Source organism: Mchenga conophoros, linkage group LG23 (assembly GCF_057382185.1).
Source record: "Mchenga conophoros isolate Kocher_MC1m ecotype Shallow Benthic linkage group LG23, M_conophoros_male_GT1.1, whole genome shotgun sequence".
Lineage (NCBI taxonomy): Eukaryota > Metazoa > Chordata > Actinopteri > Cichliformes > Cichlidae > Mchenga > Mchenga conophoros.
Genome location: NC_140547.1, coordinates 40,356,154 through 40,382,875, shown reverse-complemented (window position 1 = coordinate 40,382,875; position 26,722 = coordinate 40,356,154). Strand labels below are relative to the sequence as shown.

Sequence of the window (26,722 nt, the reverse complement as noted above, 5' to 3'; positions counted from 1 at the left end):
TCTCTGCAGTACATACAAAACTTTGAAACGAATGTACTGATGCATACTTCCAGAGTGGGGAGCTCTACCACTGATCTAGGAGGTTTCAAACTGCAGAAGACGAGCAGGCCATTTAGATAAAACAGGACAAAAGCCTATGTGTAAGTGCCATTTGGATTCCCATCGGACCAACCTACAGGAGCAGGCTTACACTGGCATAAATCATCGCTAATGCATCTCATCGCACAGTGCATGCCCCATACATTTCTTCCATCTGATCCTCGGCCACTGACAGCCATATTGTACATCTCTACAGTTAGCTGTGTCAGGTTTGCGAGGAAAACTGCAGACATGGGCGGATATTTGTGTTTTTTCTTCAAAATAAAGTTCGAGCTGAAGGGCTGAAAGCGGTCCGCAGGCTACCTAATTCTCTTACATATTTAAATTTTCTGGAAACACTTGTATGGATACATTAGGGAAAATGACTGTGGGGGGTTGATTTAGTCCCGCTATTAACTATTAATTACTGCTTCTGTGTTTAGTCATGTTTTCCTCATTAATTTTGTTGTGGTTTTCCCCTTGTTTTTGTCAGCTAACTTTAGCTATATGACAGGAAACTACAGAAACAAAAAAGGGAAAGCACATTATGTCTAGAAAAAAAATGTACAGACTCATGCTTTAAAAAAAAACCTAATCGAACAATAGAGTAAAAATAATAAAGAAAACAATCAAACTTAAGTTTAAAACAAGTATTAAATATTCAGGATCATTGCAATGTGAAAAATGTTGGCTGTTTTATATGCAAAGGTACAGAAGATATCAAATCTAAGAGTATGTTCATGAACTGTAAACAGATGTAAACCGCCTTATGATAATATTGCCCAGTTAACTATGTAGTTTTATTTTTATAGTTAAGACCGGAAGTTGTGTTACTTTATTCTGGCTGGCTCTACGGCGACTCCCCCCCCAAATCGCCTTATGGTTTAGACTTGAAGGGTTTTTCCATGTCTGCGGGAATTTATAACGGCAGACGCACTGAGAGACAAGCACCCGGAGTAAAAAGGCATTTTTCATCGTGAATATTTTGCTACAGTTGAAGATACGAGGCTCTTCTATCAAATTAAAGACAGACATCGTCCCCCGGTGAGTTGCCTCTCCCCAAAAAGAGAGGAGCTTCTCTTCAACTTTGATGCAGCGGATTTCCTCGTGTTCGACCGATTCATGTGTCACAGAAGGGCCGACTTCTGTCAAGTTGTGCCCCTTAAACTGTGTGTAAACGCACCCCACTCTGCTTTACGTAGTCTTAAGTCGGAATTTGTTAAGATATTTATTTTTATATTTATTCGTTTTAGTGGCAAGTGTGGCGAATAAATGAGGGCTAACATTTTTTAAGGCGTTAAAACTTCACGAGCGCGAGCGAGGCAACCGTCGGCTAGGCTCGTCCCGTTATACGGACTACACCCACTAGCTTGATAATGTCAGCCTTTCGACGCGCAAACTTTGGGCTTCATGAAGACCATTTGGGGGGGGGGGATCTAGTGACTAACGTTAGTGTTCATTTAAGATAAATTTTTAAAATTGGGATTTGACGCCTCTGACTTATTTTTTCCGTTGTGCAACGCTTGTGTAGCCAATATTTTAGGCGTTAAATTTTGGTTATAGTTCAACGTAACGGAAGCCAACAACTCTCGGCGGGTAAAGCTAATTGCTCACAAGCTATAAGTGGGTTTCACTTTATGAGGACTACAAACGCTACAGCTCCGACGTTCAGTGGGTTTTACAAATTCTTATTTTTACATTGCACATTCTGTAAAGCAGATTACAGTTGTATATGGAAACTATCATTGTTCCTAATAATTTCTTTAATTTCCAAAACTGAGAAGAGTAGTGGTGCTAGTCGATTTGTATCCTGAACTGGCACTACAAAATAGCTGAGACTAAAATGTAATGGCTGCTAAAAGTATTTTTAAACCCATGCCAGACACCTGGCTGCTCTCCGTTTGTATTAAATGGCGTTTAGCAAGCTTATGTCAGTCGTGATGCACAGTTCTCCATTCAGTCAGGCTGGGGTGTATTATTAAACTTCACGAAGTTTAGCTTCATACCATTAAACCACACTGAAACTCCTACGTGTGATTCACACCAGAGAAACTCTTGAGTTGGATGTTTTCACTATCCTATTTAAGTTCATCATGGGTCATTACCATACTATTTCAGACTTGTGTTTCTAGTAAAGTATACCTAGTGCTGTGACACATTGCTTCACATTGTGCCTCCCCTGCTTTGTTTTCTGCAGTCCGTAGTAGAAAAAAGTAAAGCAATCTGGTTATGAATGGATGGGGTCCTCTGTAGTTCACCATCTGAAAATGATCACTATTGGATGTCAGCAAGAAAACTGTTGATTGGCATATTTCTTTGTCCTATCAGTTCTTTTGACATGAGAGTGCATGGTCTTTGCCATGTAAAACTTTTTTATTTTATGTGTCGCAGCATAATGTCTCGATTGTCTTACAGCCTTCTCTCCTCCAGAATTGTTTAAAGTAGTGTTCTCACTGCACTTCTGCAATAGTTAACATGTGTACACTTAAGAAAAGTGGTTTTGCATGTTGTGATTGAATGGAAACCGCATCACTGTGCCTATGGCTGTTTTGGGGGTTTTGTGGCTTGTTGTCATTAACAGATTTAGCAATACTATTCCTTTCAGTGTTTTTCAGTGCTTTCCTTTAGTTGTTATTTCTGTTTTTTCTAATGTACAGTTTTGTCATCCACAGGACTAAATTTAGAGCTTGACAGAATAATCTTGTTCTCATTATATTAATTTGTCACATTTAGAAAATATTGTTGGCTAAATGTAACAGATGTTTGCTGAAATTAAATGGTAGTGTTTCTTGTCAGACTGTTGAGTTACAGAATACCAAAAACAATAAAAATAAATACTGTGCTCAGACAGCAGTTGCTTAGAAGTTTTGACTTTTTGTAGAAATCAGCCTGGTTACACTGAAGCCATTTTTGCAACCCCTCCAATCAAGCTGAAACTATTGTATAAATGAATAGTGAGAAGGCCATAACTTTTATTTTAGGGTTTTTCATCCATAATAATTTTGGTGCCGTTTAAAGAGACTTGGGCCTTTTTTAAACAAAGGGAAATCACCAGGAATGTGATGAAAATATTTTTAACCATTGTTGCCATTGTTATCAAATGGCCAAAAAATAAAAGGAAAATGCTTAAGATGCTTGCGTTGACTTTATGTGACATTATACACAGTCTGGCCACCACCCACAAAGGCCTGTTTAACCCTCTAGTGCTGCATAGGTCTCTGGCTCATCCTGTGAGATCACTGGGCAAAACCCAGGCTACTTACGTACTTTACTTTATGTATATGGTTAATCGAAAAAATCAATAAGCGCAAATTCCTACAGCTAGACTGGGATGATAACGTCATGCGTCAGTGCAAATAGGTCTACATGCTTCCTTGTTCTAGATTTGGTCTTCTGTGACTGGAATCAATAGCTCTTTATAATAATGTCTCTGGTTTCACCCATGAACACTGGGGACTTATGTTACAAAATGTTTTCTTCCTTTTTTTTCAGGTCCTGTGGTAAAGGTCTTTCTGCCGTCCAGTGACGGGTTTTTCCTCTCAGCTGTTGAGTTTAATGAGGAGAGGAAGCAAAGATGCCTAAGCCGGTAAGGAACTGACAGTAAACTTCAAGCTGCTTTTGTCTACAGATTATTACAGTAATGCAGCGTTAGGGGAAGAAGCCAGAAAATCTGCTTATTTTTTTGCCACTTAAATCTGATTGTTTGATGGACATAATGTGGCTGGTTCAGGAAGTATGATATGAATCAGCCACGTGAAAGTGGCTTGTTTTTCTTCCCTGCTAGTTCTGCTCATGTAAACCGACTCTTTAGAGCTGCTTGTGAGTTGTCATAACAGTCGGCATGTTCTGCTACCGAAATCCTCATTTTGAACAATCTGGAAAGTGGCAGTTTCATCCCCACGGCTGCTCCCACTCCTCATACGCCTCTTTCAAGTAAACAACAGCCAGAGTGTGAAGTGAACTGCCTGGCCCACAGGCCTCACAACTGCAACACTGCTGCCATTGTTGCTTAAAGGGTGGAGAGAATGCCAGACTCCTAGGATGTGAACAACGCCAAAACAAAACCAATTTGATGCAGTCCCTTCATGGCTGTCTGCTTCTCACTGTTGCTGCTTTTCCATCATGAACAGACTTGGCAAGAGCAGGAAGTAGTCTGGGGATATTAAACGATGCCGAGTTATGCCACTTTTAGGTAGTCTACCCACCAATGATGCAGGTTTACTCAACACTGGACAAAGTCATGAGACAGCCGTCACCCTTATTCTAAGTGTTGACAAACTATTCATGTAGTAACTGTCAGAGAAAAGTTGACTTTCAGTTTCACTTCTGTCTTTCCGTGGCGTTTTTAATCATTTTTATCAGTGTATTTATTTAGCCAGCATTTTGGCATCCAATCAGTGCCCAACCCTGTGGTCTTCCCTGCACAGTAAGGGATTTATGGCAGGTATACTGTGTAATTTGTATTTTTAGTTGCCTAATTCGACTAAATTTGCATTCTGTGTCTTGCTTGGACAAAAATCAAAATCCAGTTGCTGAAGATTGCATCAGAAACTTTCCAAGGAAATGGCAACGAGTTCCAGGCCGCCCCACAAGTGAAACACATCTCTTGTCTGCCTCTTTAGGCAGTGGGTGTTTGTGTGTGTCCTTGGATGAGTTAGGAAGATACAAAAGAAGGACAGCCAGGCACTGATGTCATCCTTCACTTAACCCTCTCGTCCCCTGAGTCACCAGGGCAAAATCCCAAAAACGGCTTCTGGGACAGCATGCCAACTTTGCTGAGAGTGACGTTTGTGTCAAAGACAATATCTGACAGAGAAAGTGCAGCTTGTCGCAGGGAAGCGCTGACATAATAAACAGAGGAAACAAAAGCAGGGTCCACCAGACATGACCTCCTCTGGGACTAGTGTATGACATAAAAACCTTTTGGAACAGTCTCCTAAATCTGAATGTCAGTATTCATACGCAAGCTTAAAAATATTTGCAGGGGTCAGTGACAGCATTGGCTGACTTGGAAGAGAGTACATTTTCAGTCACAGGACTCTGCAGATTTTCAAAGTTTATTTTAAAACGGAAACAAATGTTTTTGTTCACAGTAAGGCTTTTACAGTCACCCATGTGGACGCCCCATTAAGTTACTTTTAGCGATAAAGTTGACACAATGTTTTTAAGAAAATGCACCAAGGCTGCAAGTGAGGTTTATGGTAATTGAAGAATCATTGATCAGTTAATATAGCTATTTTTAAATAGATGGTGATTAACTGATCATGAATCGGGTTAAGTATCCTTATACTCAGCTCTAATTGGGCGATATGAGGAACATCTAATATCACAATATTTTCTGGTCATATCACAATACATGATATATATCACGGTATGTTCAAATAACCTCCAAAAACAAATGTTATTATTCACTATATAGTTCCCAAAATTGCACTGGTATTCAAATCATTCATTAAACTTTTTTTCTACTTTAAATAGAAAAATTTAGAATGAATCGAAATATCATAACATATAAAAATTGTAAAATAAAAAATGCAATAAACTCAAATGACAGAAACACAAGTCTAGACGGTGACTAAAAAAATGACTGACTAAGAACAGTCACGGGTATCACAGCTGGTTTATTTAACGTTTTCTTTGGTGTGTGAGGGGACGTTGACATGCCGAGTTTAAAACAGTCTTAATTTTGCAGTGGATGACTTTTCAGCTGGTGGAATAAATTCATGGTAGGGCTGTTCGATATAACGATATATATTGGATGACGATATGAAAACGTCTGTCGTTTCGTTTCGTGGTGTCGCAAAATAAAATTTACGGCAATATTTTTTTCACCGTTTTAGTGGCTATATTAATTTCTTAAAGTTCTCTCTTTCTCTTATATTTAATATAACCACACTATGGACGGACAAGAGCCTGTTTTTATGCGTTGTCGTTAGCAACAACGACGATAAAACCATCGCGTGTCCGCTTGTTTATTTTCCACATAAACCTTTCAGAATAAAGCTCAAGATCCTGTTGAGACCTTTCAAAATAAACTAAATCACGTGAAAGAGTATGCAGAGTATTTACGGATGAGAAGCAAAAAGAGCCGTCAGGTGCTAAAAAATAAACCTTAGACTCAAACGTTAGAAAAAAAAAAAAAAGAACAGGCTTTTCCCCGCAGCACGCCGTGTAATAAATACTCACAAAGAAAACGGCGGGCGTTACAACTTATGTCTAAAAATGTATAGTTTCATGCATTGGTTAAAACATTCGACTCCATGTACACGACGCCCAGCTGGAAACACTTCACGCAAGTCGAGCTGCCTGAGATTCACAGAATTTTTTATCGGGGCGATAGATGTCTTATATCGGGATATGAGATTTTGGTCATATCGCACAGCCCTAATTCATGGTAGTTTTACAACATGTTTTGCATATTACCGCATTTTGTTCAACATCCTCCTTGTGAAATCCAAACGAAAGTGAGTCTCATTCCGTCGTTCGTCTGAAACTCCCGCTGTCATCATGTTTTGTTTTTTTTTCCCTATCTGGTAGTATATAAACAAGCATGCTTGTATGCCAGAAGATGATAAAAAATAATATTCCGGTTTGGGGAATATTACGGTGGCAATTTATACTCAATGGTTACGATAAAGCCATTTTAACCATCGTATGTGGAAAAACTTGCGATACATCGAGTATATATATATATATATATATATATATATATATATATATATATATATATCGCCCACTCATAGTTCCACTGACACCTATATCCTACTCTTTCTGCCTGGTGTACTCTTTGTTCTGGGGGCAGGGTAGTCATGAGGGGAAAGGAAGAGGGCCCTTACTGGTTTCCTAGCTTGTAGCTGTTTTCCTGTTTGCTGAAGAGGTGGCCTGCTATATACTTTGGGGGGGCCCAGTCTACGTCAACATCCTGGCTCTGTCACAGTGAGGAGCAGAGATTTAAGAGAAAAATATAATCACACTGCTAAGGGGCTGTCAGGAGAGGAAGCAGTCAGAAGGATGGGGAATAATTTGTAAATGTGGGAAGCAGGAATTTGTGGTCCTCAAGAGATAGTCTTTAGGAATTTTAAGAGGTTGGAAAGCAAGGGGGGTTATGACAAGAGGATATATATGTATATATATATAATTACCAAAAGCTGTAGTTCATGGTGTAGCCAGTTTGAGGCCAGCTGGAAAAAACAAGTCAGTCCTAATAGAGTCTTGTGTTAAATTGCCTGGAATGTATTTCACAAACTACTGAACCACTTTTCATGAAGACACCAATAACACTAACACCAGCCCCGCAAGGGCTTAGTGTATGCCTGACTGGCGGCTAGGCTTGTGATACTGTCACATACACTGGAGTATTGTAAACCCTGGAGTTGGTGCTGGAAAAACTGTGATAACAGCACTTTGAAACTTTTGGACTTTAATTGGTTGGCTTAATTAAGACTTTTGAAATTGATGCTGACCCTATTTCAATTCGAAATCCCAGTATTACAATCAAATTAAGATGAGCAGAACCAGCAAAGGAGTCTTTCATTTTTACTAATGTGTTTTCAGGCACGTTTGGCACAGATGGCAGTTATTTCTGAAACTGTGCTAGGTCAATAATAAGTAGGGTAAGGTCCAGCTTTTATTTTCCCTCTATTGTATTTTCTCAAATTTCTCACTCTTTCGTACAACGAATAAATAAACAATACTTCCAACACAACATTCACCTTCTCTTCCCCCAAAGCAATAATGTTGTTGTTTGCAGGTAGTTTTTGATTCCTTATCTGCTCTCACGCCTCCTTCCACTCCTCCGTTGAGAACTGCCTTACTCTGCAGGGGAGGTTAATCAGAGGGACAGACAGTTGCTCGGAGCCCAGCAGGCCAGATTAGCGGCTCTACTGATTGATGTGTGTGTCTTAAGGCCTCTCAGCAAAGCTCTTCTAAACAGCTTACAGTTACTAAACAGCTGCACATTTAACAAGGGGCCCATTTGAGTGAGAACTTGTCTTTGCAATTGAAATTGAGAGGAGGATTTAGAAACATCCCAAAATGGCATCTCCCTTTAAACAAAACACTAATGATGGAGCTCTTGGATTCTTCACAACTTGTAAACTTAACAAGATACAGTGGTAAATATTGGTGTCTGTATTATATTATAGCAGCACTCAGGTGTGCTTATTAATAGCATGTCCTCAGCAGTTAGTTAAATCACACTCTGTATGTGTGTTGTAATTTGACCCTCTCTGCTCTGTATTGAGCAGCCAGTCTGATCATGTGTGCTCATTAGTTTTTATAGATGAGAGCAAAAGCAGCGCAGTGCAATTGATAAAATTGTTACACTTTCAGTTATGACTAAATCATATTAATCAAAGTAAAATGATTATTGTGATATGGTCTGTTTCACAGATCATGCTCCTGCTTGTCTTTGAGTGTAGAGCAGGGCGATATGGCCAAAAATATTTATCACGATATATATTTGAAAATTTGCGATAACGATATAACTGACGATATAATTGATGCGAGACAAAATACAACTCCACAACATTACTAGTGCAAAAAGACAACCTTCCATTTATTTTCACTTAAACAAGAAGCTGGTTTTTATGTACATTAAAGCTTTATAAAAATGTAACAGTGCAAATGCAAATTCCTTGCTGAAAGTTTAACCAAAAGGCATTTCCAGTAGAAATGGGCTGACATATCCTGAGCATAACCATGTATAATATCCACTGAAGTTAAAAAGAGGTGCTTTGCAACATTAAACTGCAGTGTGCAGTACGTATTTTTCAGACCATAAGGTGCACGGGATTATAAGGCACATTAAGCGAAACAAAGCAGTCAGATAAATCAAACTTTATTAAACTCATTCTTCTTGCTTCCTCCACTTCTGTACCATTGATTCATTAATGTTGAATTCTCTGGCAGCTGCTCTATTCCCATGTTGTTGCAGTATATTAATGACTAACCTCGTATTGTGGATGGATTATCTCAGTTGTTCTCCTGACTGAAGTTTGGTCCGTTTACAGCATCCTGCCATGCGACTGAATTTGTCTCCAACTATCAGGAACCTTAACGTTAACTTTTACAAGTGGAAAAGTGTTAGTGTTCGTCCTCCAGCTTCACTGTTTATGTTATGCTAACATAGCTGTGTCGCTAGCGATCACGTAGCACATCATTATATACCAGCTAGCCCAACTTCAGTAACCCTACAAACGTCACTGCTGTTTAGTTTCCTGTCTTCATTTATGTTGGAAGTGATAGCAGAGCTGTACGTTTGAATTTTTTCAGAAATCTCTCAGTCAGAACATGCAATATCATGCTTAGGTAACTAGCGAAACTAGCGTGCTAACTTCCGCTAGCTTCCTGCTAACTTCTAACTCCGTTAAATGTAATAAATTTTGTTTTCATGGATGCCTGGAAGTTAAACTTTATAGTTACACCTGGTAAAGCAGCAATGCTGATCGTTTTATTAAAGATGAAAGAATTTAGACAGTTTTTAACTCTCAGTGACGCTGCAGTGTTGTTTGACCTGAGAAATACGGGGTTTAGGACCCAGATTACTCCCAGATTTAAGAGCATCTTAGTCCGACAAATACGACAATAAGGACAGCCGCTTGCATGTTCTGCAAAAAATGTGCTTTGTCGTGTATCTGACGGACAAACACCAAACCAGTTCCACATCACTGAAGTTAAACCATTTTTACAAACCAATTCTGGTTCATCTGTTTCACTCAACAATCGGCCATGTGCGAAAACAAAGGCACTGCGCATGCGCGTTTTACTCATATTCTATCGCGATATTACATTTTCCTATCGTTGCCTAACATTATACCGGTATTACCGTGAACGGTATAATATGGCCCAGCCCTATTTGAGTGCACACCTTTCCAAATTGATTCCCCACCACGTGGTGAGGTTGTCATGTTCAGGCAACTTTCAATAAATATGAGTCAAGTTAAATATTTGTACAATTTTCCCAAAAGCTGAATTATTCTGTCAAATAATCTTGGTCTCAGTGTGGACAATAAGCATTGTGACTTTTTTGACACAACTGATTAGGTCAGCTGGTTACTCCCAGCTGATTGCTTGACTTGTATATTTGCCTGTTCTGATATCTGGAAAGTTTTCATGATTGGATTATAGATTGATTTTTGGATCTTTTTGGGGGTTTTTTTAATGGGGAAATCACAACAGTGATCACCACACTTTACTTCCAATTATATACATTTTTCAATTTTCTAGACCACTTAAGCCACTTTTGTTTTGTTTCCCCCCCTTTCTTCCTGAATAAGAAAATCTTTAGCCAACATTGTTCCACAAGATTTTGCTGTCCAACCTCAGGCAGATCTTTCTCTGTCCATCTGTGCAGAAGGACGCTGTGCACTGAGGTTAAAGCTAGTGTCAGTGTACCAGTTTATCATTTATTTCATTATTGGCTCCTCTTAACACAAGTAAAATTAGTAGTTAATATTTTTAGGTCAGTAGTAAGAAAGAGAAGTGAAAAGAAGGAATGATGAGAGTATTAGTACTTCCAGTATAACATTTACTGGAAGCTTCTAAAATCTTTCCGCTAGATGTTGGAACTGCTTCTGAGATATGTCGGGCTCCAACTGGAACTTGACTCATCAAGAGGATATCCAGTGTCATACTAATTTTAGTGTTTATGTTGTGCTTTTAGGAACTTTCAAGGCCTGTCAGTTCACATGCTTGCAAGGCATCCTCTTATGGCAGTGTGATGGAATTGAGTACCTGGATTGTTGTGTTGATTGTTGTGAATGTCCTTTTTTTGGAATTTATTCCCATTCCAGGTCTTTCCTCAAATGCCTAATACTGTCCTTTTAAGGACAGGTTGCCCAGTCAGCGTATCTTGTGTCACCAAATAGTGTTGTTTAAGGACAGGCTTGCAAAAGTCACTCCTTCAAGGCATGTCAGTTGTCAGTGTCTGATTAGCTGTGTCATTGCTTTGGCATGTTGCTGTCCCTCTTCTCCTCCCCCCCACTCTGTACGAGAGACAGGATTAACTAACCGTCTGGTCCATAAAGGATTCCACCTCTTTCCGCCCTGTGGGTTTGCTATGTTTACACACACACACACACACACACACACACACACACACGCGTAGCACAAAGGTTGGCTCTATCGTGGCTGATGGCGGGCCCCACACAAACAGAGGACAACTCGCAGTCTATTCCAGTCCTTTGGAAACTCAAACTTAGCACTACATTCTGTATAACTTTTCTTATAAAGTCACCAAGGCAGTGAAATCAACACAAAGTTTATATTCAGTGAACCATGAATAGATTATGTTGCTGTGGTTACCTTGTTTGTGGCTAGATCTGTGCACCTGCAAGAGTAGATCCAAATCTTACTTGACTAGTTAGTTACAGTTATCCAAATGCAATTGATGTTCAGTAACTGGAAGAGGTTATTGTTATACAAAGGTTATTTTATAAGGGAGATCAGATCGACAGGCACACAGAAGTAAACAGTACATCAAAAAAATCAGTGAGTGTTCTTGTTTCTTTTTCATCTTTTAAAACTCTTAACCTCAGTATGTCCACATTAGTTTGTTTTAAAATTGAGTTATCTTCAGTCTGTTACTATTGTCAGTGTTGGGGAGTAATGGAATACAAGTACCGGCGTTACGTATTTAAAATACAAAATATGAGTAACTATTCCGTTACAGTTACAGTTTAAAAATGTGGTACTCAATAAATGGATTACACAGCGGTCTTTTCCTGTTTCATATGTTAGGCTGTCCCCTCTAGTTTTGGTAATTCCACGCCAGTGGCAACCCAAACAAAACACGCATTAAGAGGCTCTAATGCCTGTGTCTCAATCTCACAGCCCATGTCACCTCTACTTGCAGCCCACATAATAACGTGAAGAAGTTGGGTTTTTGTTTTTGTTGAATTATTGTTCAAAAAATTATTTAATATGAATGCAATAGGCAAAGTGTTACAGGCATAGCCTTAAAGAATGTAGCCTCACGGGCAGTGTAGCCCAGTTGTAAGTAAGCTATTAAGACTCGACTGTACACTGTGTTCGTGTTTTCCTCGTTACAAAATACATTTTGCGGCATGTAATCTGTAGTGGAATACATTTTAAAAGTAACCTTCCCAACACCGACTATTGTTTGAAGTATCTGCATTTAAGCAAAGCCAAGCAAGGTAAAGAGCTGGATATCAGTAGCCCCTGTTTCATGTAATATTATCCTTAGTGTCTACATTGAAATGTTGACAGGGTTGTGGTGTCATAAGTAGCTTATGTTATTGGATCCCAGCCATTGGTGTCAAGTTCCCATAGTGACCCCATTCATAAAGCATCCCTGAATCCCTCCATATTCTCCTATTAAAATACTGATCTTTTAGTTTGATATTCTTATTTTTAAGTGCTCTGTGTAGATTTCACGTTTCTTATTTTTGCCTGGTTGTTGTTTTGTTCTAGCTACTAATTGGAATTTTAGAATTCTGCTCATCCCTTCAGTATTTCCTGTGTTATCCCCCCTCTTAATTCATGTTTTGGGTCATTTTTTTTGCTTTATTCTGGTAAACATGTGTTTCTGGTGTCTTCCTTCCTTGTCTTATTGTTACCCTCCTGTGCCATAATATGTAAATGGTCATCAGTGTAGTCTAGCTTCCCAAGCCAGCTGAGAGGCTCGGCAACAGTCGCCTCAAGGAAGTCGAGGTGACTGTTGTTGTGATTTAGTGCTATATAAATGAAATTGAACTGAACTGTGTTCTCAGCTTGTTGGAGTCTATTTGTTTTTTGTTTGTTTTGTTTTTTCTCTTCCCTCTCGTGATGGATTTTGTATTTTGGACTGAAAACACTTCCCCCGGTGTCAATAGAAAACTCAATGAACTGCAGCACAGACATTTCACGTTCCATAAATTTCAAGCCGCAACCACAAAAGAAGAAAAGGATGGATGTGATTTGTGAACTTATAATCTTAATTCAGTCACTAAACATAGTCAAGTCCCATTCAGAGCTTCTCTTCATGTTTCATCTGTAGTCTAGGATAGTAGTGATAAAGACTTTTCACTCCACACAATAATTTTTGAAGGCTGGATTTGAAATTTTACCTGTTTGTACAGCAATAAGCAATCTCACTGTGATTTGCATGTTTTACTGGTCTGACCCCTGGAAGTCAGTAGCACATGCTCCTTTAGTTTTTGTTGTTTAATTGTGGTTGTCAAGCAGCTTTTAGATACGTTATCGCCTAATTGTGGCAGTAGAAGCCAGAGGATTCTGCATACATATGCAAAATCCTCCTTGAATGCATCTTTAGCAACAACCAAGTAAAATTTCAGTGCAAAGCAGACTAAATTTGTGTTTTAGTGCAACAAAACATCATGCAAGATATCTATATTGTGGGCATGTCCTGCAGTATTTATTGGGTAATTAATGTGGTGATCCAGCAAGATACATTATGGGCTGAGTTCCATGTGGGGGTCCAGTTATGTGCTGGTTTCATGGATTATTCATTGCAGGGATATTGAGTGAAAAAGATGAAGGCAGGAGAGTGTGTCAAAAACAAGAGGGGAGAAAAAGGAATGCAAAGTAAGCATTCCTGAGGTTTTATATATAAGTACTGAGAGGAAAAGGATGGTTCATTCCCTCAGTTTCTTCTTCTTCTCATCTACAGCAACAACGCTGTAATTTAATGTCGAAAGGAGTATACCCCAGATCATCTCTCAAACTTCCTGTTGCGCTTCATAGCCACGCTCTTTTTTTCTTTTCTCTCCTCCCTTCACGCTCTTGCTAAACTTTGCTTTTTGCACCCCGCCTCTCAGCTTGCTTCTCGTCTTCCTCTTTACTCTGTGTTTTCCTCCGTCTCTCTTCTCGTCCTGTTAACTACCACTGAGGCAATGCACGGCTCAATGTATGAGTAGGTGTGGGAGGAAGGATGTCAGATGCCACGGAGGTCAACCCTACTCTGTTCTGTGCCATCAGCTGCTTCTAGGCCTACTGCCAGTGCTGCTTAAAGAGGAACAGCCAATGACTGAGTTTTATCCTCTGCTCCACCCCAACAGAGGTCTTTGCCTTGAAAAAGTGTGGCTTCAGAGGGTAGGATTGAAAGGATCTGACACATTGCCCACATATGGGGGAAAATGTTCTTCTATTGTCCTCTTTAGAAATTCTGCAATTTCCTGGAATATTTTTGCTCAACTGAGGAAAAGTTGGACAGCAGCACTTGACATGAGTTGTCAGTAGTACTGGTGCATACATGCAGTGCACCACATCCTGTATTCTAAGAGAACCATAACTATTGTGTGAAAAGTAAAGGTTGTATAAAAAAAATACTTTTTGCCAGTATTGCCTCAGTGTTTTGTGAGCCACCTCACTTTATCACAACCAGTATTCAACTTCCATCTGTTTAAAGTAGTGTACAGTTTTCCCTTCGTGTGAATCTCTCACTTAAGATGGTAGCACAAGTTTTCAGTAGGATTTAAATCATGAACGCAAGTGGATCAAGTTATCATTCGATTGCTTTGCTGACTAGTTTAGACTAGTGGCATAGTCAGGCACATGAGATGAAGTGTGCGCATAAAGTGCATAAATTCTTTGAATGTTGCACACTTTTTGTACAACAGTTTGAAGAAGCAGTCTTTCAGAAGACTGGTTGATTGGATAAATATAGATAGATATGCTTTTTTTCCCACCTCCCTAGTGCTTCGTGAGTTCCTCTGACTCTCATCTGTCCGTAACACGCTTAAAAAAATTGTTCTTTAGGGATTCTTGACCTGTTCTTGCAGTTAAAGTATTTGTCCAAACTTATAGGTTTAAGTGGTATTTAACTGCCTAAAACAGGAGCAGAAAAAAGGGAATAACACGCACACATGAATAATTGCAACTTATTTTCATGTCTTCACTTGTGTAATATTTGCAAGCAAAGTGAACTTCCTCCCCTTTTTTTCTTTTCCCCCCCCCCCCTAGATCAATGTCCGTGTGACCACCATGGATGCAGAGTTGGAGTTTGCAATCCAGCCAAATACCACAGGAAAACAGCTGTTTGACCAGGTGAGCAAAAAAAGTATTGTGAGGACAGAAACCTGGCACGTAGGAGTGTGGGTGCTTGAGAAGTTGACACTTTGTTTCCTGTATTCTTATGCTGTCAGTCCCCACCTCCCAGCACAGGAATTTTTGGTGCCTTCAGAAAGAGTTTAGTCAGTGCCAGAATAATAAGAAATGAAATCAAAAACGCTCCCTATAACAGTTTGTTAAACAGGCAGAAGATAAATATGATTTCTTTACGTTCTAACAGTCGCCTCCCTTCTCTCTTAAATGTCTCTGCCACTTACCACAGATCACAGATTTGTACTTCTCAGACATCAAAGAAAAAACGCTATCTAAAGGAAGAATAAACTGTGAAAATCCATTTTTCTTTTTTTTTGCTTTTAGGTGGTAAAGACTGTGGGCCTGCGAGAGGTGTGGTTCTTTGGACTACAGTATGTGGACAGTAAAGGCTACATCACATGGCTGAAACTCAATAAAAAGGTAAATATCACTTTGTTTTGTGGGAAAGTAGAAGCTTGGTCTATGTCCCTACCCTCACCTATCATCACGAGCTTTGGGTAGTGACCGAAAGAACAAGATCGCAGATACAAGTGTCGGAAATGATCTTTCTCCGAAGAATGGCTGGCCTCTCCGTTAGGGATAGGGTGAGGATTTCGGCCATCTGCGAGGGGATCAGAGTAGAGCCGCTGCTCCTCCTAATCGAAAGGAGCCAGTTGAGGTGGCTCGGGCTTCTGACTAGAATGCCTCCTGGGTGAGGTGTTCTGGGCATGTCCCACCGGGAGGAGACCCCACAGCAGAACCAGAACACAATGGAGAGATTATATTTCTCAGCTGGCCTGGGAACCCTTTGGTGTTCCCACAAAATGGCTAGAGGAGGTGGACGTGAGGTGGGGGTCTGGGCTTCTCTGCTTAGGCTGCTGCCCCCGGGACCTGGCCCCAGATAAGGGGAAGAAGATGGATTGATGGAGAAGCTTAAAAACAAAATTCCATTATTAATATTATTATTAATTTAAGCATGTGGACTTCAACTGATTTTCTTAAATTGTTTGTCGGGGTCTTTCTCTTTAGCTCTCACTTTCATGTTTCCTCCAGTGTCTGTGTCTATTGTTTGTCTGGTATTTGCCTAGAAGCAGTACTGTGGTACTGAAGCCTCAGATGTGGTCTTTCAACAGGCTTCTTCTTTCACTCACCCCAAAACAATCCCCAGTCCTAGCACCCCTGCTATTACAGTGTGTCTCTACATTTCCAAGTGTGCATTACAAAAAAAATATCCTCATGCTCAACAAGCATGTGAGCAAGACAGACAAAAGGCAGAGGCTACAGAAAAATAGTATTGAAAAATTCCAGTACATAATGGAGCTATTATTATTTTTTGAATCCAGGTGACCCAGCAAGATGTAAAGAAAGAGAGTCCTCTGCAGTTTAAGTTCAGAGCCAAGTTCTTCCCTGAAGATGTCTCAGAGGAACTAATCCAGGAGATCACCCAGAGACTCTTCTTCTTGCAGGTAACTCCACACACTCAGGACACCAACACTTTTAGCAAATAATTAGTTTTTCAGTTATTTTCAAAACCTCAAAATATCACATTTTTATGTTACTATTATCTAGCTTGCTCTGTTCTCAGCATAAGTGCTAACTAAATCTTACAGTCTTGAGTACATTTAGAGTCACGCACACATTTTTCTGCCAGGTGAAAGAGGCCATCCTGAATGATGAGAACTACTGTCCCCCAGAAACGGCTGTGTTGCTGGGTTCATACGCTGTCCAGGCCAAGTATGGAGACTATAACAAAGAGGTGCACAAGGCTGGGTACCTTACTCATGACAGACTGCTCCCTCAGAGGTAGGCATTTCACATAAAGTTTAGCATTTTTTACTAGAGATGGACCGATCCGATATTACGTATTGGTCCGATACTGACCTAAATTACTGGATCGGATATCGGAGAAAAATAAAAAATGTAATCCGATCCATTAAATATCACGAAAGCACCTCACAAAACTTGCAACACGCCGTAACTCGCCTCAGAACGTTAGCACATCGGAGCAGTATGCATCACGTGATAGAACGGCTGCGTTAAGCTTAACAAGCGACTGCCTCTTCTTGCTGCTACTTCAATCATGAAACTGCTTAATGATCAGCTGATCGGCTTTTCTGTCGCGAGTCCGTCTCTCTTGTTTGTTTTTGGCCCACTTTGCACCAGAAAGAGCAGCACGTTTAAGCTTGATAAGCTGTTGTTAAAATTTATTTAATATTACTTTCTACACCAGGATCTTTTTCTACGTAGCTGACGCTGGTAACTGTGCAGGGGCGGATCTAGCAAAGTTTAGCCAGGGGGGCCGATAGGGCATTAACAGGGAAAAGGGGGCACAAAGACATACTTTTCTTTCTTATTCTCATTTAAAATGTCTAGCTTTCAATAAATAATTATCTGACACCCAAAGTTTTAATTTGATATAAAATGAATAGAAGTCAATTACTGTATATAGTAACTATTAAGTCTAATATATATACCCTAGTAAGCTATAGTACTTTGTCCTTTGGGAAGGTGCGATCTGTGCAGTCTGCAATTCTGTTGAAGAAAGATGTTGAATCTATTTAATATTTCTTGAAAAATAATTGATTTTTCTGCATTTTTTTTTTTCACACTGCATCAAATTAAGGTTGATTACGTCGATTAAGCATCATGAGGTGGAGCGTGAGGGGTGGTTCCCTATTTTTTAATTTTTTTTATTTTTGTTGTTGCTGGGAGTTGGAACCCTATTAGTTAGGTTGCTTAATATTTACGCTAAGTACTCTTTAAAATACCAGAATAGGGAGGATGGTGTAGGTTTAAGTTTATTAGATTGATCAGTATTGCTGAACTATGAAATATTTTTTTTTGCATACAGGTATAACAGAATAGCTTTAGTGTAGTTGTTTTAAACTTGAGTATGAACTTATACAAAATGCAGCAAGATATTTAAAAAAACAGTTTTGTTGATTAAAAAAACACTATATCGGATTCATATCGGTATCGGACATAAAAAAGTGGTATCGTGCCATCTCTAGTTTTTACATATATATATATGATTCTGGTGTCAGCCAGAGTAACTGGATTTTGACTTTCATTTTTCAAAATCTATATCTTTGCCTGCTGGAGTATTTATGATTTCCTCTTTGAGGAAGCAATTCTGTGCTGTTTGACATTCCTTCAGATGAACATCATTGTGTGTGTGTGGTGTGTGTGTGTGTAGAGTCCTGGAGCAGCACAAGCTGACTAAGGAGCAATGGGAGGACAGGATACAGACCTGGCACGAAGAACACAGAGGAATGCTCAGGTGTGTGTCAGACCTTTATCATGATGAAACCCTTGTAGACATGTTTGGATTTGCCATAAAGTACCAAAGATTTAAACCCACTTAACTTAAATTCGAATGTGTGCTTTTTTTTCTTCTTCTAGAAGAAAATGTACGCTAACTGAATGCTATTGTTTTGAACATGTGATTGTGTTAAATTTCTAAACATAATATAATATAATATAATGCCTCTTTTTCTCTACTCTAGAGAGGACTCAATGATGGAGTATCTTAAAATCGCCCAAGACTTGGAGATGTATGGAGTCAACTACTTTGAGATTAAAAACAAGAAGGGCACACAGCTATGGCTGGGCGTGGATGCTCTTGGACTCAACATCTACGAACACGAGGACAAGTAAGGAATATACATAATCCTTGGAAAAACTAATTTTCTGACTAATTCTACAGCTATTAGCCTTGTAGTGCTGATAGGTTTTTTTAATCTCAGTATGAGGCCAGCATTTTGACGTTACCAAGTGGAAGTTTTTGCATGAATCTCCTCACACAGACAAAGAGCCTCAGAGCTGCGGTTTGCAGTTGGTTGCTAAACAGCAACAGCCTTGAATAGTGAGCAGTTGGAGGCGTTACTACACAGTGTGTCACAATCATAACAACTGATAGATGTGTGTCGATGCGCCTGGTATACCTGCTGTGTTACACAGCCTCATCACAAGATCAAAACTCGTATTGAATTAAATATGAAATGGAAAAAAAACGTCAGATTTTCTAGAAGCTTAGCTGACAGGAACAACTGTGCAACCCACTCTGGAAACATTTAGTGGGGTGCTTTTAAAAAAATAAAAATATTAATATTTATTATTATAATATTTATAATGTTTGAATCTTGAGTGTGGCATTTAATATATTTAAGAGATTTTCAACAACTTTAATGATCCAAACTTGCTGACAAAGGGTTCATATACCCAGTGGATTTTGGTTCATGGGCCCACGGAGCACATACTGTTAAACTCAAATCAATTTGATTTAATCAGACAGACCCCTCTAAACAAGTGGTTGTTTAGCTCTGATGTTGTTAGAGTTGTGATGTATTTTATGGGGGGAAATACATCACAAGTGTGTCTAGCTGTGTGACATAAATGGTAATAGGACATGCACAATGTCCAAAAAGCTTTGAGGAAGCAAAGATATTTTCGATAAGTGAGAGGTGGAGAAAGTCTCTGTGTCTCCATTGTAGTAGTCTTTCCTGTTCCCTTCTGGTCAGATTTATTTCCCCTCTTCGTGAAGGACAGATTTAATCACTACTCCTGTAGCGTTTCCTCTCACTCTCTGCATCACCTTTGTTTATGTTATCTGAGGACAGCTGCCTTCCTCCTTCTCTCGTCCAGGTGACGGGTGAAGGGGAAAAAAAAAAAGATGATTGCGAGATAACAGCATAGTTTGTTTTTTTTTTCTCTCTGTTGGCTGCAGCTTCCTCACTGTCCTTCACTTTCTCTGTTTGTTTTCTTTTTTCTTTATTATTACCTCTTGTTCACAAAGCATCTACCTACTACTACTCGAATTAGTGTCAGCCAGTGAGCGTGACACCTGATACTGCCGCTATTCTCACACAGACCTGAAAGACGCTTCAGTGTCATCATTTCCTGTAAGCTGGTCTGTTTATACTGGGCACCATCTGCTGGCTGAATTTTATACCACGTGGTATTGGGTTACTTTTAACAGGCTGTTAAAAGTCTGCACAATTAACCAGTTTTTTGCTATTTCATCCAGATTGACACCAAAGATTGGATTCCCCTGGAGTGAGATTCGAAATATCTCTTTCAATGACAAGAAGTTTGTCATCAAACCCATCGACAAGAAAGCACCTGTGAGTGTCGCACTCAGTCCACAAATATTCATCCTTCAGCTTTATATAAATGCTTCACACGCTTCTGTTTTGCTCTCTTTTATCCATGCCTTTAGGACTTTGTGTTTTATGCCCCACGTCTGCGCATCAACAAGCGCATTTTGGCATTGTGTATGGGTAACCACGAGTTGTACATGAGGAGAAGAAAGCCCGACACCATCGAGGTGCAGCAGATGAAAGCTCAAGCCCGGGAGGAGAAGCACCACAAACAGATGGAGAGGTACTGCAGAGGGATGACTTGGCCACATACACATACTTTTTTTTTTTTTTGTTCCATGTCATTATGCAAAGCTATGCATGGGGAGTGTGCTAGGACTTGATAACATTTGATTATCACTTTCCCATTAAAACAAATGCACAAAATTGTATCAGACCAAGGCTTACACTGATGACGAGTCACTGCTACAGCAGAGCATTTCCATTAGAGGGCAGTGTCTCCTCTGCTACACAAAAATGAGGCATGTTCATGTATTCATTCTGAAGCTTCATTTAACTTTATTCAGATCATGGTGAGAGTACTTCATCTATGTATATATACAGTATTAAAATAGATGTTTCATAGTTAAAATATACACACAAAGTGATCTGAAACAGGTAATCTGCAACCTTCTCAGGGCCCAGCTGGAGAATGAAAAGAAGAAGCGAGAGCATGCAGAGAAAGAGAAGGAAAGGATAGAGCGTGAGAAAGAAGAGCTCATGGAGAGGCTGAAACAGATTGAAGAGCAGACGATGAAAGCTCAGAGAGGTATCCCTTTTTCTTTTTCATTCTCTCATCAGTTTTCTTACTGTAGCTCTTACTTCCTCCTTCCCTCCTGTATGTCAAACTGGAGAATCTCTCTAGGGCTTTAGATCAAGACCAATTACATATTTCATTATGTTTGTGTGACCAGAATATATAAAGATTGAGCAAAGCTTTTGTGCTTTCATTTTTCTTTTCTTTCAAATTAAAAATACAAACTTATTTAGAAACCCATTTTTCAATAGTTGAAATAAGAGGAAACTTTCAAAACACAATAAGTTGCGCTCTTGCGGCTTCTGTTTTACATTAAAGTCTTCAGTTGCCATCACCAGAGTTCATTCTGAGGTTGGACTCTGAATGTTTACAACATAAATCGGAGCTTATTTATGACACGTTCGCGTCTGCTCTTCCACAGAGCTTGAGGAACAGACTCGCCGCGCCATGGAGCTCGAGCAAGAAAGAAAGAAAGCGAGGGAGGAGGCTGAGCGGCTGGAGCGAGACAGGCAAGCAGCCGAGGAGGCCAAGGCGGAGCTGGCCAGACAGGCTGCAGACCAGCAGAAGACTCAAGAGCAACTGGTGTGTGTTGTTTGACTGATGCTGGGAGCAGTGCCAGACTGTCATATGTGTATATGCTTTATGCTCCTGCACTTACAAGGCTCTGGTGTCTGTCTGATTATTTCGGATTGTTTGAAGCCATAGATTGTTCTGTATGAGTAACAGCAGGGACTGCTTTCATTGCAGGCTTCTGAACTGGCTGAATTCACAGCAAAGATCTCTCTCCTAGAAGACGCCAAGAGGAAGAAAGAGGATGAGGCCACAGAGTGGCAGCACAAGGTAACGCAGACTTCATTGATGACTTCATGCACCAGATGAGATAAACATGTGGAAAACTTTCCAACTTGTGCATGATGTGACTGAATTTTGTCCAGCAGTGGACACTGAAACAATTAAATTGGTTAATTTTTAATATTTGTCATCATAATATTTGTAAATCAAATGGTATGGACTACTACACCCACTGTGATGGAGGATTAGAGTGATCGGGAATCCTGTGTTACATGGATCCATACAGCATACCCATCGCTTGTCTTCCACATCACTCATAATCAGATGGTGTCTACATTTTGATTGGCTTCACTAAACATTTGTTAATATTTACATATTTTAAAAAGCGTGTTTTTAATTAATCTAAAAAATCTAAATCTTTCCCCAACTCCTTCCTGTAATGAGTTTCTTTTACAAATAATCGTGCAGTTTTGCATAGATGGGTCAGTTCATGATGGATGCAGATTAGGCTTAATGCCACTGTGATTATTTTTGGTCTGATGGCCTAGATCTTTAACCACAGCTGTTTTGTGTGGCATCCTTTGCTCTCACCTGTCTAGCGTGACTCTGTGAGCTGTCTGTCCTAATCTCTCCTTCCTCGTGCCTCCACCTGCAGGCTCTGTCAGCCCAGCAGGACCTGGAGAAAACCAAGGAGGAGCTGAAGACCGCCATGACAGTGGTGCCAGCGCCTCCAGGCGGTCATGCTGAGAACGAGCACGATGAACACGATGAGAACCACGCAGAGGCCAGCGCCGAGCTCTCCAATGAGGGCGTCAGTCATGTTGACCTCCGCAGCGAAGAGGCTCGCGTCACTGAAGCACAGAAGAATGAGAGGGTTAAGCAGCAGCTGCAGGTAGGAGCAAGAAGTGAAAACCTTTAGGGCAGGGTTAAAATGACAACCCGTTGTTCAGATTTAGCCTCCATAAGAAGCCTGATATTACTCTTTATCAAAACTAGTCCTATATAAAGAAATTCCACCACTGTGGTGTGCATCTTGCGCTGAAATGAAGTCTAAAGCCAAAAATTGCCAGATTAATTTTAGAGCAAACTTATATATATATACAAAATAAGCTTTAGTTTCATGTAACCAAAGGAGGTTTGCGATACACAAAAAAAAAATAATATCATCTCATTGTTATTTATAACAGCAGTTTTGTTGCAAAGAAGAAACACGGGCCAAGAAATGGCAGATAAGGGTAAGATGAGGCATACGTCTGTGTCCGTTCTTCTTTAAACTCCTGCTTGTCACAGGAGATGTGCTGGCTTATACTGCAGCCTGGCTTTAAAACAGACTTTCTAGAAATGAAGTAATCAGATGGATAATGTCCAACCTAATCATAGTTTTTATATTGTTAAGTAAATTCCAAAGACTGCTATGAAGCCTGGCTACTGCATAGGCCAGGACTAATACTGAAGCTAATGCAAGAAGAGTTAGAATAGTTTTACATAAAGAAAGGCAGGAACCTCACACCCAGGCCTGCACTTTGTATCGGCTTCCTCCAAAGACGACTGCTGAAGGAACAGACTTTGGTCCAACCATTGCTGATCCCTGCTTGTGTGTTGTTTTCAATACAGCAGAGACAAACACACTTTTGATTTAGTTGTCAGTGAAGACTAAAGATCGCACACAGAGAACCAAAAGCTAAAGATAAGTGGCTTTGCGTCAATCAGATGTTTAGTTTTGAAATGGAGCGTGATCCCGTTTTCTCTTCCGCACACGTCCTGTTTTGTTTGTCTTGTCTGCAACGTCTGTGCCGCCCTGATCATCAGACAGTTTTCTCTCCTCTTGGCTTTAATTATTATTTTTTTGGTCGCGTCTTCTCCTCCTGTTCTTTCGCCCTCCTCAACCTGTTATCCTCTCTTCTCTTCTCATAGACATTGAGTTCAGAGTTGGCCGAAGCCAGAGACGACACCAAGAAGACCCAGAACGACGTGCTGCACGCCGAGAACGTGAAAGCAGGCCGAGACAAATACAAAACTCTGCGGCAGATCCGACAGGGCAACACGAAGCAGCGCATCGACGAGTTCGAGTGTATGTGAGAACAGCACCTCAGGGTTACCCCGCTCTCCTTAACGGCTGCTTGATTTTTTTTTTTTTTTTTTTCTTCTTCATGGACAACTGACGCTTCCGTCCTCGTAAGCCTATCGAGTCTCCCTCAACACCCCCCCAACACCCAGGCTGTCTCAAGAAATCTTCTTATCCAATTTTGCCAAAGTCCTGCTCCACTTCCTTATCTGAGTTTGGATTTCTCCCTGATGTGGAGCTGCATACACGCCACTCTGAACAAGCAAATTATCGTGTTGGAGAGATCATCTCCATCTCTTACTCGAATGGGGGAAGTGAAACTGTAAAAACCAAAAATGGAAGCAGTTGGAATTTTTATTTTTTATTTTTTTTTGGGTAAACATGGCCATAGAGCGATTTTGTTGTTGTTGTTTTTTCTTCTTTCGCTTGAAAACTTTGTATGCAAAGCTTTAGTATGATTCTATGTTTCCAGTTAAAAGATCTTCTGTCCTCTTCTTGTTTTTACGTTTCTTCCTTCTGCTTTTGTTTGACTCGTTTTATTGATGATGCCCATCCTTTTTAGTTGTCTGTTGAGGCCGGGTTTAACCCCAGGTTTCCAAATAAGGACTGGAGTTTAGGGACAAATTAGGTTATTGTTTTCATTCAGTGTCAAAGCACTTCTATATTAGCATGTCAAAGCATATCACCTGGTAGATGTTCTAACACTCTCACCATCTCTAAGTCGTTAGAGAGAATTTAACTCTACTTACTAAAGTCAAACTATAGTTTAAACATGACATTTATAGATTTATACAAAAAAAGATAACACTGCAGTATTTTAATAGTGTCATTACAGGCTAAAATCAATAATTGCAATTTTTGATATAAGATATTTCTGTGAATAAAATTGAACTGACCCTCGTAGGGCAAAGAGCCACCCAACTTGTCACATGGCAGGTTTTGACGAACGAATGTAGCAAAGGTAACAAAGGGAAAAACAAAATGTTTTTCTTTAAATTTACAGAAGTCATAGGATATCAACTTGTGCCACTTTGAGCTCTCGCCCTCAAGCTTAAAAGTATTGTGAATATAAGCTAATTGGTAGTGTAGGCGTTGCGTCCCAGTGTTTAATTCCCAGTCACCATAGATGGTTTTCTCTGCCTGCCAGCTCACAGAGGATCCCAGGGACCGAAAATAAGGACGGGCAGAGGAACCGCACTGCAGCCGAGCCTTTTCTCCGTCTGTCCAATGCTGTGTGTGTGTGTGTGTGTGTGTGTGTGTGTGTGTGTGGCTATGGAAGCTGAGGCCTGGCACCTCTCTGGCTGGGGAGCTTATGAAAACATCTGTCTCAGTTCGGGACAAATCTCTACCTCAGTAATAATAACATTGGTGACTGACAGTCAAACACTTAGGATGCTCCCTCCCTCCCAAAATAAAATTAGAAAAAAATGAACAAAAATAATTTTACTTGGTTACTGTTACATTTTGCGGCATTGCTCCCGGGCAGGCTACGTGTTGTCAGTTACTTTCTGGCTGTATTTTGGTTACGATTGCTTGAAAATATTGAGGATTCCTGTGAAATCTGGTTAGAAAAGTGTTATTTTTTACATATCAAGCTAGTTTTACACAGCAGTTTCTCCTGGCCTTGCTCAGATGTTTGTTTGGTTTTTGTTTATTGCTTTTTGTTTCCCCCCCCAAAAAAAAACTCCCAAAAAATGAGGAAGATGAGTGAACAAATGCTGCTGATAAAGGTGTGCTCTGTGCAGAGCGTAGGTCAGTCTGCCAGGGTCCATTGAAGCATTCAGGGTCTTCTTAGAAGCGGCGAGCGATGGTGGGCTCGGTCCACAGAACCACTCTGAACTCCAGAGGTTTTAAAAGGCTCTCGTGAGTTAAAGAAGCCCAAAATGTTGACTTCAAGGAGACAGTTTCAGGATGTGCAGCAGAATAATGGGACTGAGATGATTTACTGGAAGCTCTTAGTGCAAACAGACCTCGCTATCATGACTCATGGAAATCAAGTAGAGGGTAGGTCAAAAATTCCCTGAACTCTTTCAATTCATATCCAACATAAGACAACAAATGGAGTCCAGCTTTTGTGGTGTGGGAAACATGTTCCAGGGTGCATTTTTGAAATGAGTAAACATTAATTTTATTTTGTTTTTGTTTTGTTTTTTTATTAACAATATGATGAATATGTTTATAGTATGTTATTGCTATACTTGACAGCTGGTGTAGGTAGTTTTTCAGGAGGGGGGGGTTTGTTTTGTTTTTAATGCCCTGGAGTTTTGACGGTAACGCATTTGTATGACATAAGCCTGTCTTTTGTGTTTAACTTCAGTGTCCATTGTTACTATTGTGTTTGCCATAGCAGGTGAAAGAAATGATCCTGCGCTTCCAGCCCATATTTTTTATTTTTTTTTGGTAATGTGTTCAAAGACCGTAAAGCAGCAGCACGCATCGTGTATTGGCCAGCTTCACTGGAGGGGAAAACTCTTGCTGACATCTCTCCCCCCCCCCCCTCCACATCGATGCTACAAGGCTTCAGTTTGACTGTTTTTCTTCACAGCAGCAGTTATTGGCGCATCTGTCCCCTCCAATGAAGCCGGTGTCTGTGATGACGCCTGCTCTGGCACCAGCTGTCATGTTTTGCTTTGCTTTTGTTTTGGAGTCCCCCCTCCTCCTCATCCTTATGTTCATGTTAGTACTCCGTAAGATAGAAGGCACAAGTGGATTTTGGTCTATTTCATTGGTTCACAAATAAAAGTTTTAAATTTTCAGCATGTGTTTTGGTCACTTTGCATACTTGTGATTATATACAGTGGCACACTTGGATCAGATCAATTATTTTTAGTTGCAATGGTAATTATGTGA

At 40.1% G+C, this 26,722-nt stretch overlaps 1 protein-coding gene across 2 annotated transcripts; it reads left to right on the top strand.

Moving 5' to 3' along the window:
- Positions 1–928: 928 nt before the first annotated feature.
- LOC146547819 (radixin-like) lies at positions 929–26,628 on the top strand. 2 transcript variants are annotated; one of them, XM_085266492.1, is made up of 15 exons: positions 929–1,122; positions 3,571–3,664; positions 15,001–15,084; positions 15,466–15,561; positions 16,464–16,586; positions 16,772–16,923; positions 18,317–18,400; positions 18,627–18,773; positions 20,147–20,243; positions 20,339–20,502; positions 20,897–21,027; positions 21,437–21,597; positions 21,763–21,855; positions 22,463–22,699; positions 23,722–26,628. In XM_085266492.1, the coding sequence occupies exons 2-15, from the start codon at positions 3,653–3,655 to the stop codon at positions 23,884–23,886; spliced, it is 1,746 nt and encodes a 581-aa protein (XP_085122618.1). In that variant the 5' UTR covers positions 929–1,122; positions 3,571–3,652; the 3' UTR covers positions 23,887–26,628. The 2 variants fall into 2 exon arrangements, with proteins under 2 accessions (XP_085122618.1, XP_085122619.1); XM_085266493.1 differs by lacking the exon at positions 929–1,122 and adding an exon at positions 1,584–1,749.
- Positions 26,629–26,722: the final 94 nt, after the last annotated feature.